The sequence below is a fragment of the Zonotrichia leucophrys genome, unplaced genomic scaffold (assembly GCF_028769735.1).
Source record: "Zonotrichia leucophrys gambelii isolate GWCS_2022_RI unplaced genomic scaffold, RI_Zleu_2.0 Scaffold_40_478709, whole genome shotgun sequence".
NCBI lineage: Eukaryota > Metazoa > Chordata > Aves > Passeriformes > Passerellidae > Zonotrichia > Zonotrichia leucophrys.
In genome coordinates, this window is record NW_026992245.1 from 309,797 (window position 1) to 323,168 (window position 13,372).

At 40.4% G+C, this 13,372-nt stretch overlaps 1 protein-coding gene across 6 annotated transcripts in view; it reads right to left on the reverse strand.

Annotated features, from left to right (window-relative positions):
* Positions 1-13,372, reverse strand: part of LOC135460415 (nipped-B-like protein) — a 169,560-nt gene that overhangs the window by 94,465 nt on the left and 61,723 nt on the right. For 3 of the 6 annotated variants that reach the window (XM_064737225.1, XM_064737227.1, XM_064737226.1), the window contains one exon: positions 6,034-6,666. The exons of 1 other annotated variant lie outside the window; for it this stretch is intronic. In XM_064737225.1, the coding sequence (XP_064593295.1) occupies positions 6,034-6,666 (633 nt within the window). Of the gene's footprint in view, positions 1-6,033; positions 6,667-7,296; positions 7,471-13,372 lie in introns of those variants that run through there. 2 more of the 6 variants (XM_064737230.1, XM_064737229.1) reach the window with 2 other exon arrangements.

Genomic DNA, 13,372 nt, shown 5'->3' on the forward strand with positions numbered 1-13,372 from the left:
AGAGAAATAATTTGTATTTTACACTGTCTCATTTCATGTTCTGGTATTAAATGTAATCTTTAGCAAGATGACTATACAAATGACTACACTCATATCTCTATGTTAAAGTAAATAACCTCCCTATAACATATTTTTGAAAATTAATGGTAATATACTGGTTATAATTACACATTCTGTCATTTCATTCACTTGGTACATAAAACTAAATGTAAACAAAGTTAATTCTTGATAGTGTTTTTCTCTTTTTTTGTGGGACTTTTGGGAGGAGATGGGTAATGGGGAGAAAGGGAAAGGAGCTGAATAAGAACTTTAAAGGTAAGAGAAAAAGTTTACTTACCTATAATGTAGATTTGAGTTTTGCTCCGGTAGATTCACACTCTTGGGATGGGTGTGTCTGCTGCTATGGGCTTGGAATGAACTAAAAAAAGAAGGGCCCACAGCAGGCATCCAAATGCCCCCCAAGTGATCCAATTATTGGAAATAAAATTATTACAGCTTCACTTCTCCCTAATTCAAAGAATCTACAGTAAGATCCCAAAGTAGGTAAAATGGATCCTCAAAGGTAAAATATATAGGGGGAAAAATGCCAAAGAGATGAATAAGTTTGTCTCATTTAAAAAATGCTTCTAATCCTTTTAAGTTTAAAAAATATATATTAGTCTCACAATTAAACAGTAAGTGAGGAATGATTTCATGATTTTTCTTGCAAATACCAGAACACAGTGCCTTTCACAAGTAAAAGTATAACTCCTTAATCTGTTAAGATAGCTACATCGTATAAAGGGTCTTTGAAGTAGCCTAAAATCTAACAATGAACACACACTGCCATGTATGGAAGAGCTCAAATTAAAATTTAGCAAATCCAAATAAAAAAACTAAAACGATTTGAATAAGTCTCTGAAAAAGAGATGGGTTGCTTTCTGTTTTTTCAAGTAATTTTCAATATTATCTTCCCTTTTCCTCTTTCTAGAAGACTCAGAGCTCCTTTTAACATCAGTATCTTAAATATTTTTGATTCACAGTATTTGGGAGTTTTAGAAAAGCATGAAAGATCTTGAGGTAGAAACCTTGAACCTAAGGTAATTAATTAAGTAATAGATCTACATCTTAATTAACAAGAAGAACTTAATGTAATGTTCTGGGAAAGGTTTAGACTGAAAGTGACAGACTAGTTTTGAATTGCTTTACTATAAACAAAAATGTGACTATTGACAGTGATTAGAAGAAAGTATGCATGAAGCTTCATTATTTCTAATTTCTTTAGAAAGGTATTGTTAAGATAATTACTGTCTGACCATTCAGGAGCCACTCTCACACCACCAGAGACTGTCACTGCTGGGACTGAAGTCTCTTCATAGCAGGAAACTCCAGTTAACCAATGGGTGCCCTGTTTGATTCCTTACCACAACACACTAAGTCAGACAAGTTTCCCTCATTGGCCCAGCCTCAGGCTTCCCACAGCAGAGTCCCAGACACCTGGTTCCTTTGAGTAATTGAATTATGTTGCAGTGATATCATAACAGCTCAAGCTGGAGCCTCTGGGAAGGGACTCCAACAAAAGAATCCCTGGACTTTGGTACCCTCACAGTCTGTGCCTCAATAGTCTGGGGTCTTCCTGCTGAGTCATCTGCTCCTGAGTGGCTGGTCACCCAGCTGGCTCTGCAGGTCCACATACCCTTTGTTAGGTAAAGGGTCAGCACCAGTTTACGGCTGGGGTTCCAGTCATTTCCCACCACCCAGAGCACAATCTGCATCTCCCACTGCAGCTGCACACTGAGCCATCAGCAGTAGTGGTATTCGTCAACAGTATCCTCATGTACCTAGGCAGAAGATGGTTTACTTCTTGTCGACTTGTGGAAAAAGATAATCCCTTTCTGTATTAATCCTTCTGAATTGCTTTTTAAAAACTCAATCTGAGTCTTGATAAACAATAGAAGGATCTATCTGTGATATTACACATCCTTTCAAAAAAGAAAACCTAGCATTGAATAACAACTTGCATCTGATGAGGGTATAGAGGCCACTGAGAGGGGAGGCAATGGGAATTGAAAACCTGAGTCTTATCATGTTTCATGGACTCATTTGTTCTGAAGTTATTAAACATAATAGATGCATTAAACTGTAACTTTCAGAGCCTTGATCTCCAAACTTCAATCATTCTTTTAATTAACAGACACAGACAAATTACTTCCAAGATTAATCAATACAGAGATACTTCCTTGATGGAAAAAGCAGGAAGAGGTGGATTCTTGTCCTTCCACACAGAGGATAAGGACAAAACCAAATTTTCAAATTTTACACCCCCTATAATGATGAAAAGACCATATAATCCACTTAATCCAAAATCCAAATAGATCAAAAGGATAAAATAAAAACAGAGTTCTGAAAAGCACTCAGATATGGAGGCAAAAGGTCTATATTCTAAAATCTCTCCTTATGCATATCTGATAGACATTAGATCAAATCTGAGAGATTTTGCATTAGTGATTTTTGCACTAAGAATTCCTTTTTCAGAAACCAAAGGCATAATAACAATAAGGTTCCAGAAAAATACACTTCATTTCAAATAAGTCAGCACTTTTGAAAAGCGCTGTATTAGTTTCACCTAAGGGGACTGCATCTCTACTTTCAGAGATTTTGGCGAGAGCTAAATATTTTAACAGTTTTGCTAGCATCAGGAATTTATTACAGAAAGTACTATAATTTCCAAAGGACTGCAATCTCCATTTCCCACTTCTACCAAACATTCTTAAGGCATCTCAACATTAAAAAAAAACCCAAAACCTTAGCATTGCCTTAGGCAAGTGTAATAGCTGTATAAATTTTAGCAAGAGCCTCCCAGAAAAATATCCCTGCCTCTCCTCTGGAATAAACAGTTCCACCACACTAATGGTTCCCAACCTCAGAAAGAACATGTCATATCCATGCAAAGTCTTACTGTTAAAAAAGAAGCATCTGAAAACCTCTGATGAAGCATAGTACTGTAGAGATTTCATGTCAGCCATACGAGGAGCAGCTACGGTCACTTGGCTTGTTCAGCCTGGAGAAGAGGAGACTGAGGTCAGACCTCATCACTGTCTACAACTTCCTCACTAGGGGAAGAGGGGGGACAGGCACTGATCTCTTCTCTGGTGACCAGTGACAGAACCTGAGGGAACAGCTGGAGGTGTATCAGGGAAGGTTTAGGTTGGATATCAAAAAAAGGTTCTTCACACAGAGGGTAGTCGGGCACTGGAACAGGTTCCCCAGGGAAGTGGTGATGGTGCCAAGACTGATAGAGTTCAAGAAGGCCTTGGATAATGCTCTCAGGCACATGGTGGGATCATTGGGGTGTCTTGTGCGGGGCCAGGATTTGGACTCAATGATCCTTGTGGGTCCCTGCCAACTCAGGATATTCTATGGTTCTACAATTCTAAAAACAATGACACAAGAGATCACTAATCTTCTATCAAAACTTGTGAGTACAATTCTACTCAAAGTAATTTATGGAAGACAACAACACATGCCTACACAGAAAGTGTAGTGTGACTGCAATATGTATTTCCATGCCTCAATTACAAAAGCAGCAATGCTTTCAAAAGCATATGCTTTCATGCAGATTTTACCATGTGCTAGCACCTAGAGTAAGATCTTTAGAGGGACACTTGCTATGTACATCATCAGCTAGCAGTATACATTCCTGTTCTAATTAGACTGAGTGCATGCTACAAGCATGCTCTTTTCTTGACATAATGTGATCTGAAGTTACAGTAGATGTACTAAAATGCACAAATGCAGGGCTCTTTCATAAATACAGTAAGTAACTTGACAAAAATGAATGGCATATTTAGGAGTTACTGGATATTTTTCTAACATATTCCCATAGGAAGAATAGAGTAAGCTTCTTCCTGCGGTCACACCAAACCAAATTACTATAACTAGAACAATCCCTGAGCATATGAACTTGTAGACATAGTACAAACTTCCAAGCAATGGCAAAAGTGTTACCAAAAATAAGAATCATATTTCTCCAAGGTAAGAATTTTTCAGGAAATCTGCCTCAAGACTGCTAAACATCCTTTTACTCAATATTATTAATTCATGGCTAAAACCTCAGCAGCTAAAGTGAAAAGAACTGCTGTCTGGCATAGGGGCAACTTACTACCAGTGAATAAATGGTGGTCATTTGTCCCAATATAAGGTAAGAACTCTTGCACCTGATTCACAGCAATTGCAGGAACTCAAGAAGAACTGAGACTTGCCAGAGGATGTAGGTGGAAGGAAAGCATAAGGTTGGAATCCTTAATTGGTAAGATGGATACTGAAGAGTGGTGAAAGGGTGAGATCACAGTCTATAAAAATCACTTCTTTCCCCAAAAGAAACACATCAGTCTGCCCATGTCTATGTAATTACAGTTTACAAACTTCACAACTCATGCTCAATATCTCCTGAAAGCCAGAACAAAACAGAAAGAGTGTTTTAGTCTCACTCTGTTTGAAGATTGCTGTGCATCATCAAAATGCTGTGCATTTTTTGAGATGCTTCTTCGCTAAAATGTGCTGGAGAATCTTCTCAAAGTATGGAGATATAAAAGTAGCTTTTTAAGTAGTAGAAGACAAACAACATTCTCCATAGATAAAATTAGTAGAAATATAAGCACAGTAACCAACATCATCATTTCATTTAGGCAAAATTAAAGGTAGTAGAGATTTCTTTTAAGGTAAGCACCCATTTTCTTTGTACATTCACAATGTTTTCTAACAAGACTTGATTTAGTTATCAAATGAGAAATACCTAAAAAGTTAATCCTTCTAAGGAACTGCAACAAGAACATGTACACACACACACACACAACAAACGCTCTCTATCTTCAGGCATCTTTAAAAACAGAAAAAAAATTTCCTTGAATAGGGAGAAAACATGTTCATTCTCTGATGGTTAACCATCCAAACCATATGTAAATTAAGTTGCCTCCATGCAAGTACATCCAAAATAGACTATTTTTACCTATGAACTTCTAGAATCAGAATTTATGCTGTTTTCCCCTCTGCAAATTTTTATTTGGCATATCTAACAAATTAGCATTATACTATAAAGGAATTTTTTAAGAAGTAGTTAAACAGAATGCAGAGGAAGCTTCTGAAAAATACATATGCTAACCTGTCACTATCTACTTTAAAAATCACATATTCTAGATTTACATGTGGGTTTGCATCCACTTTTGATATTTCTGAAGGCTAAGACCTTCAAACCAGCTAACAACAAGAAAAAAAACAAAAAAAAGGAAAAAGTAGGGAAAAAAAATAAAAGGAAAAAATAAAAGAGGATAGATTGATAGATTGAATGTAATCAGTTAAGACAACCAGTACAGCTACTGAAGTGAAGAGCAAACATTTCACAGGCTTATCTGGTTCTGTGCTAGAGACCATATCGATATATGGTAGATCTCTAAAACTTGGAAAGCCTACATAACAATGAATATCCAGTTGAACAAACATTGGAGACAATATAGTAGTATATATTACCCAATCATTACAGTGCCTTTGAAAGAATAGATATGATTTTAGTCTAACATCTCCTTCTCCTAAGGTTCAAATTGGGATATGAATAGAAATAGCATAAAAGAGCTTCCCTGTATTTTCTTAAATTAGTTACTTTTCTTAACTAGTTAATACTTTAACCACCAAAACTTATTACAAATTTTAAATTATGGTACTGATAAGATTTTAGAAACTATAAACAACATCAATTGTATTTCACTCAGTCTCATGGTTCAAAATAAGGGTAGCTTAAAAAGAATGTTGAAACACAAGACCTTCCCTTTCCATCCATTAAGATCCTAAATAAAGAATGCTAAATATTTAAAAAATGTATATATGAGAGATTACAATTCATTACTTTAAGGGGAATGGTGATGAATGTCATAGAACCACCTACACTGAGTAAACAGAATTGTACTATGCGACAATGACAGAAAAGTTTATATATGGGGTCTATATGCATATATATATATTTTATAATATATAGTATATACACACACACAATCCTTTTACCTTTATCTTGCACTTCTTTTGAAAATCGCTCCCTTTCAATAGCTGATTCACGTTCTATCCGCTCAATTTCAGCCAATGCATCCAATTCTACTTCATCATATGACGTTATAGCTCCTTGTTGCGAAACCTGTTGCTCTGTCTGTACCACAGGAGTTTGAGGCTGTTTTGCAGCAACTGAAGTGTTCTGTTGCAAAACAGGCACTTGTTGTGCCTGAAGGAAAGCTGTCTGTTCGTGCTGCAGCAAACACTGAGCAGCGTTTAATGGGCGGTTAACATCCTGTGGAGTAACGGGTGTTTTAGAAGTCTGTCCTGGGTACTGCACATTAAAAGGAATATCACCCTCTGAAACACTGCTGTTTTCCAAACCAGAAAGCATATCATCCTGCTGGTCCATATCCGAAGATCTTACACGAGACAGTCTTAACGTAAGCTTAGTGGAGTCCTTGGAAGGAGAGCTAATGATATCATACATTGCAGCTTTTTCAGTCTGGTCTTTTTCATCCTTGCCTAACTTCATTTTCTTTTGTTTCTTTTGCTTTCTTTCTGGAGAATCTAACAATATGTCTGGGGGAACATCTCTAGGTGATGAATAAGGTGGAGGTTGAGATTGTTGGATTAAAGGTTGTCTTGATCCTAGAATAATAATTCAGAAAAACTGAACAGTTATGTTGTTCCATGTTTATATAAAAGCACACTAAATATAACCTACATAATTTTAATATGTATTTGTACATATATCTGTGTTCATAAAAAGTCTAAGTGAGATTGGCAGGAAGCACATAATTTCTAAATCAAGATGTAATTCAGATAGTTGCAGTGCATTTCCTAGGAATTTTAGCAGTCTGCTGCAGGTAGATAAGGGATCATTCCAGAGAAGATGAAACAAAAAACACACCACCAAAAAAGACTACATAAAAATTGTACCTGCAGGTTTAGAATATCAACTATTAGAAAGCAGTCAATGAAAGCACACTGACTACAGAAAAAAGAAATATCAAAAAGATTCTTAATAAGGTCCAGTGATGAAGACTTAATGTTCAGTGCATAGGCATTAGCCACGCATTTTTAAGTAACCAAATATATATCTATATATAATCAAAACATACACAGCCTCCTTAACTTTCATTCTGACAGTTCATTTTCAAATTTGTTCTTTGGGGGTTCTTATTAAATTTCAGGCAAACTCATTCCAACCTCCCCCACTCACTGCTATCTAAAACCCACTAATTGTCTTAGAGTATTTTTCATCATTTCCTGCTTTACCTTCACCCTTTTTTTTCAACACATGAATTTCTATCCCTACATGCACCCATTTCAGACTTTGAGTTCACCTAGGGAAATTTTTAAGAGAACATCCTTTGTTGCATCACAGTTAAGATGGCCATAATACACGTAGTATCATCCTACAATTATAAAAAGCATCAACTGCAAAACAACACCAAACCACCTCAAAAAGCTTCAAGCCCAACCTTTTATACCCCTCATATTCATGCAATGCACCTGTGTGCCTTCTGTTCCCTTTTGTGATTGGTCAGTACACCTCAGCACTCCATGTCTCATTGCTTTCAATACTGTTCACCTGCTTTTCACAGTTGTAGCCCATTAGGGATAAGGCTTGGCCACAGCCCCATTCCCAATTACCACAAACTGTGTACCTACAAGTCTTCAATTAATCGCATGACATTTTTTGTTCCTCAAATTAAACCAGCTCCCCATAACTGTTAGCCCAGAAAAAGCTTTGAAAAACAGAGAAGCTTTTAAACATGTCTCACTTATAACTAAGCTATAATTTTTGCCTTAAAAAGGAGTACTGGTAGGAAAAAAAATAAGAGCTTCTTGCCTAGACCAATAGGGCCAGCCTCCTCTTGTTAAACAATGCAAGCATTTCTCCAATCCCATTCATTCACTGAGGAATACTGATCTTCAGAAAGCAGTGACAGATTATTATTAGTCATTCTGTTTTAGGTCATCATAGGTCAATACTTCTAACAACAATCAAAAGCTAATTGAAATACAAGTCCTCATGTGCTTTATTCAAGATATACCACTAAACAAGAAAGTAGCTTCATTCTGAAGCTCAAATTTCTACCATATATATTAAGAATTATTAAGCCATGTACTGACCTGTAAATGAAAAAGAGAATGGATACTTCTAGCAAAGTTTCAATTCATATAAAAGGTGTGCCATTACTGATGACTTCTTTGCATAGACTACTATGCTTATTTTCTCTCCCTAGTATGTTGTGCAAAAGTCCTATAACTTCTGTATGTAGAGAGCAGGGTATGAAATGGATTTATCTTACCCTTTTTCTTGACCATCAGCAATAACTCCATATTATGCCAATTAAATCCACAATTTTGGGAAGCCCTGTTTTGTCTCATCCTGATTCCCAAGATCTTTTCACTACTCAATTTCCCCTCTTCAGATTAGATACCACACTCAGTCACCAGTACAGAAGACCTGGCTACACCCTATGAAGATCTCTCACTTGCCTTCAACCAGAGATTCCTATTCTTGTGATGTCCCCTACACTCCCCTACACACACACACACACACACACACACACACACACACACACACACACACACTTCTAATTACTGTCTTTTTAGACAAAAATTTACATAATCTCAGTATACTGTACAGCAGAAACTGTTTGCTATTAATTTTTTTAAGGCAATGACTACCACTCACTGGAAATACAGGCTGCATTTTTGTTTCTACAAATATTAGAGACAACTCAAAACTATTTTGAGATCTTATTGACATCTTACTCTTGATTTATCTCCTAAATAAATACTTAATAAGTTGGAACAATAGAACATTTAATGTTTTTCACAGCTGCTCTTCAAATAAAGGAGACATTCGATTCTCCCTTGTCAAAAACATTTAATAAGTAAATTTGACAAGATTGTTATTAATTGTATTCATTTGGTATTTATCATGCTTAAAAACAACTCTGCATCAACAGATAAGGTGGTTCTTTTTATCTTTGGGTAGACTTGAGGAAGTAGGATGGCACAAGAAGCGGTGACAGCAGGAGCCACAACTTCAGCATATTCAGACAGCTCCAGAGGGTGCTGCGAACAAGGTGGGCAAACAGGGCGGGGTGCAGCAGTTTGCACGTCAGTACGTGCAGGAAGGGCTCAGTCCCCCTACTAGCTCCAGAGCTCAAGTGGTGGTCAAATGCCGTCTCAGGAGGAGCCTGGATATGGTAACCACTCAGTGGGGACTCATGCCCTCTGCAGTTGCCAGAAAGGATGTACCAACACAGACAAAAACATGCAGCCGTTGAGGTCTCAGGCTGCAGGGGGAGCCAGAGACTGGCACTGTCATTGGCCAGCAGTGGAGACAACAGCTGGGTGAGGTGTGATAAGGTGGGCGATCTGTTCAGCCTGGTGATAGAGCTGAGAGAGGAGGTAGAAAAAGGTTTAAGTATCAGAGACTGAGAAGGAGTTTTACTGGTGGAACCATGCCCTGGCCACCCTGAGACAGGAAAAACCACCAGAAAATAAACCAGATCAAGAGGGTCATGTATCTTCCCCTTGCCAGGCTGAAGGCAGTAAATCAAAAGGGGTTAATGGAGGCAACTCCTCCCTTGGGGAAACAAGTGAAAGCCCTTCCTGCCCACCTCACCCTCCCAGATTCCTCTGGAACACAGGTGTGAGGTTCTGATTGTTGAAGGATGTCATCAGGAAAGTTCCTAGCCTGGTTCGGCCCATAGATTACTACCCATTACTGGTCCTTCACATTGGTGGCAATAAAGTAGCAACACATTGTCCAAGGGTGATCAAAAGAGACTTCAAGGGCCTGGGATGGTTGGTGATGGATTGTGCAACATAGGTAATTTTCTCCTATATCCTTCCAGTTCCAGACAGAGACACTGGAAGAAACAGACAGACCCTGTCTATTAATACATGGCTCCATGGCTGGTGTCACCAACAAAATTTTGGTTTCTTTGTCAGTAGGGTGGCCTACATGGCACTGGGCTTGCTGGCATAAGGTGGAATTCACCTCTAAAAGGGGGAAGAGGATTGTCAGCCAGGACCTAGCAGGGCTTATTGATAGGACTTTAAACTAGATGTAATGGGGGAAGGGGACATCAGGTTTAACAGTGATAAGGTATGGGACAACATGCCATCCCACTCATAACAGTTTAATGCCAGCAAGAAATGCCCAGAGCCTGGAGACGGATCTCATGTCAGCAGGAGAGCAGCTGAAGGACAACATCAAGGAATTCCAGGCACTCCAGCCAGTAAGCCAGCTTCATCAGGGGCCCAACTTAAACGCCTCTATGAAAACACATGCAGCATGGGGAATAAACAGGAAGAATGAGAGACGTGCACACACCTATGATCTTACTGACATCATGAAAACATGGTGGGATGACTCCTATGACTGGAGTGCTGGAATGGAAGGATACAGGCTCTTTAGCCTGTATCAGGAAGGACGGACAGGGAAGACGAGGAGGCAGTGTTGCCCTCTATGTCAATGACCACCTAGAATGTACGGAGCTCTGCCCAAAGATGGATGAGGAGCTGACCAAGCGCTTATGGGTCAGGATTGAAGGGAGGACAGGGACAGATGATTTTATAATGAGGGTCTGCTACAGGCCACCTGACCAGAAAGACTGAGCCAATGAGGCCCTCTACAGACAGATAGGAGCAGCTTCATATTCACAAGCACTGGTGCTCATGGGAGACTTCAACCACCCCAACATCTGCTGGAGGGACAACACAACAGGGCACAGGCAATCCAGGAGGTTCCAGGAATGTGTTGATGACAACTTCCTCCTCCAAGTGACAGAGGAGCCAACAAGGAGAGGTGCTATGCTGGACCTTGCTCTCGACAACAAGGAGGGGCTGGTGGGGAATGTGAAGCTCAATGGTAGGGTTCAAGATCCTTAGGGCAGCAAAGAGGGCACACAACAAGCTCACTACCCTGGATTTCAGGGAAGCAGGAAAGCATACTTTGGTCTCTTCAGGGAGCTCCTTCATAGAGGTCCATGGGATAAAGCTCTGAAGGGCCAAGAGGCTCATGAAAGCTGGCTGTTATTCAAGGATCACCTCTTCCAAGCTCTGGAGTGATGCATCCCAATAAAGAGAATGTCGGGCAAAAATGCCAGAAGACACCAGCATGGATGAACAAGGAGCTCCTGGACAAACTCAAACACAAAAAGGAAGCCGACAGAGGGTGGAAACAGGGACAAGTAGCCTGGGAGGAAGACAGAGAGATTGGGCATCCAGGGATCAGGTTAGGAGAGCCAAAGCCCTGAGAGAATTAAACCTGGCCAAGGACATCAAGGGCAACAAGAAAACCTTCTAAAGGTACATTGGTGATAAAAGGAAGACTACAGAAATATGGACCCATTCCAGAAGGAAACAGGAGACCTGCTTACCCAGAATATGTAAAAGGCTGAGGTACTCAATGACTTTTTTGCCTCAGTTTTCACCAGCAAGTGCTTCAGCCACACTGCCTGAGTTGCAAAAGGTAAAGGCAGGGACTAGGAGAATGAAGAACCACCCACTGTAGGAGAAGATCGGGTTTGAGAACATCTAAGGAACCTGAAGGTGCACAAGACCGTGGGACCTGATGAGATATATCCAAGGGTCCTGAGAGAACTGGCAGAGAAAGTGGCTAAGTCACTATCCATAATATTTGAGAAGTCATCTCAGTCCAGCCAAGCTCCCACTGCCGGGAAAAGGGGAAACATAACCCCCATTTTTAAAATGAAAAATTTGAAGACCCAGGGAACTCGAGGCCAGTCAATCTCACCTCAGTGTTTGGCAAGATCATGGAGCAGATCCTCCTGGAAACTATGCTAAGGCACATGGAAAATAAAGAGGTGACTGGTGACAGCCAACATGGCTTCACTAAGGGTCAATCATACCTGACAAATTTGGTGACCTTCTATGACAGGGCTACAGCAGTGGTGGATGAGGGCAGGGTGACTGATGCCATCTACCTGGAATTCTGCAAAGCATTTGACACTGTCCCACACAACATCCTTGTCTCTAAACTGCAGACATAGATTTGACAGATGGACCACTCAGTGCATAAAGAACTGGCTGGATGGTCACACTCAGAGTTGTGGTGAACGGCTCAATATCTAAGTGGAGACTGTTGACAAGTGACCTTCCTCAGGGGTTGGTATTGGGACCAGCACTGTTAAACATCTTTTCTGGTTACATGGACAGTAGGATCAAGGGCACCTTCAGCAAGTTCACTGATGTCATGGAGCTGTGTGGTGCAGTTGACACACTGGAGGGAAGGAATGCCATTCAGAGGGACCAGGAGAGGCTTGAGAGGTGGGCTTGTAGGAACCTTATAAGTGCAAGGTCCAGCACCTGGGTCTGGACAATCCCAAGCACAAGTACAGGCTGGGCAGAGAGTGGGTTGAGAGTGGCCCTGGGGAGAGACTTGGGGGTAGTGGTTGACAAGAAGCTCAACATGAGCTGGTAATGTGCACTTGCAGCCCAGAAAGCCAACCCTGTCCTGGGCTGCATCCAAAGAGGAGTGGCCCAGCAGGTCAAGGGAGGTGATTCTATCCCTCTACTCTGCTCTGGTGAGACCCCACCTGCAGTACTGCCTCCAGCTCTGGAGTCCCCAGCACAGGAAGGACATGGACCTGCTGAAGCAAGTCCAAAAGAGGCCACCAAGATGATTAGAGGGCAGGAGCACCTCTGCTACGAGGAAAGGCTGAGAGAATTAGGACTCTTCAGCCTGGAGAAGAGAAAGCTCCAGGGAGACCTTAGAGCAGCCTTCCAATAGCTGAAGGGAGCCTGCAACAAAGCCAGAGGAGGACTCTTTATCAGGGAGTGTAGCAATAGGACAAGGAACAAGGGCTTAAAGCTGAAAGAGGGTAGATCTAGATTAGATGTTAGGAAGGAGGTCTTCCCTGTGAGTGTGGTGAGGCCCTGGGACAAGTTGTCAAGAGAAGCTGTGTCTGCCAAATCCCTGGAAGTGTTCAAGGCCAGGCTGGATGGGGCTTGAAACATCTTGGTCTAGTGGAAGGTGTCCCTGTCTACAGTAGAGGGTTGGAACTAGATGGTGCTTAAGGTCCCTTCCAACCCAAACCATTCTATGAGTCTATTAAATATTTTTTTGGAGTCAGAAGCTGACAAAGAAAAAGACTAGAATATCCATATTGCACTCATGGATGGTTGGTGTGTTTGATAAAATGGAGGTGATGACAGATCCTTAGAAACATACACACACTACTGCTAAATATTTTAAGAGACTTCAAGCTACAATGTGTCCATGTTGGGTTTCTTTTATTTTTAATACAATCCTATTTACCACCTTCACATAAACTGTTTTCATGAAAATGAGATCAGACAA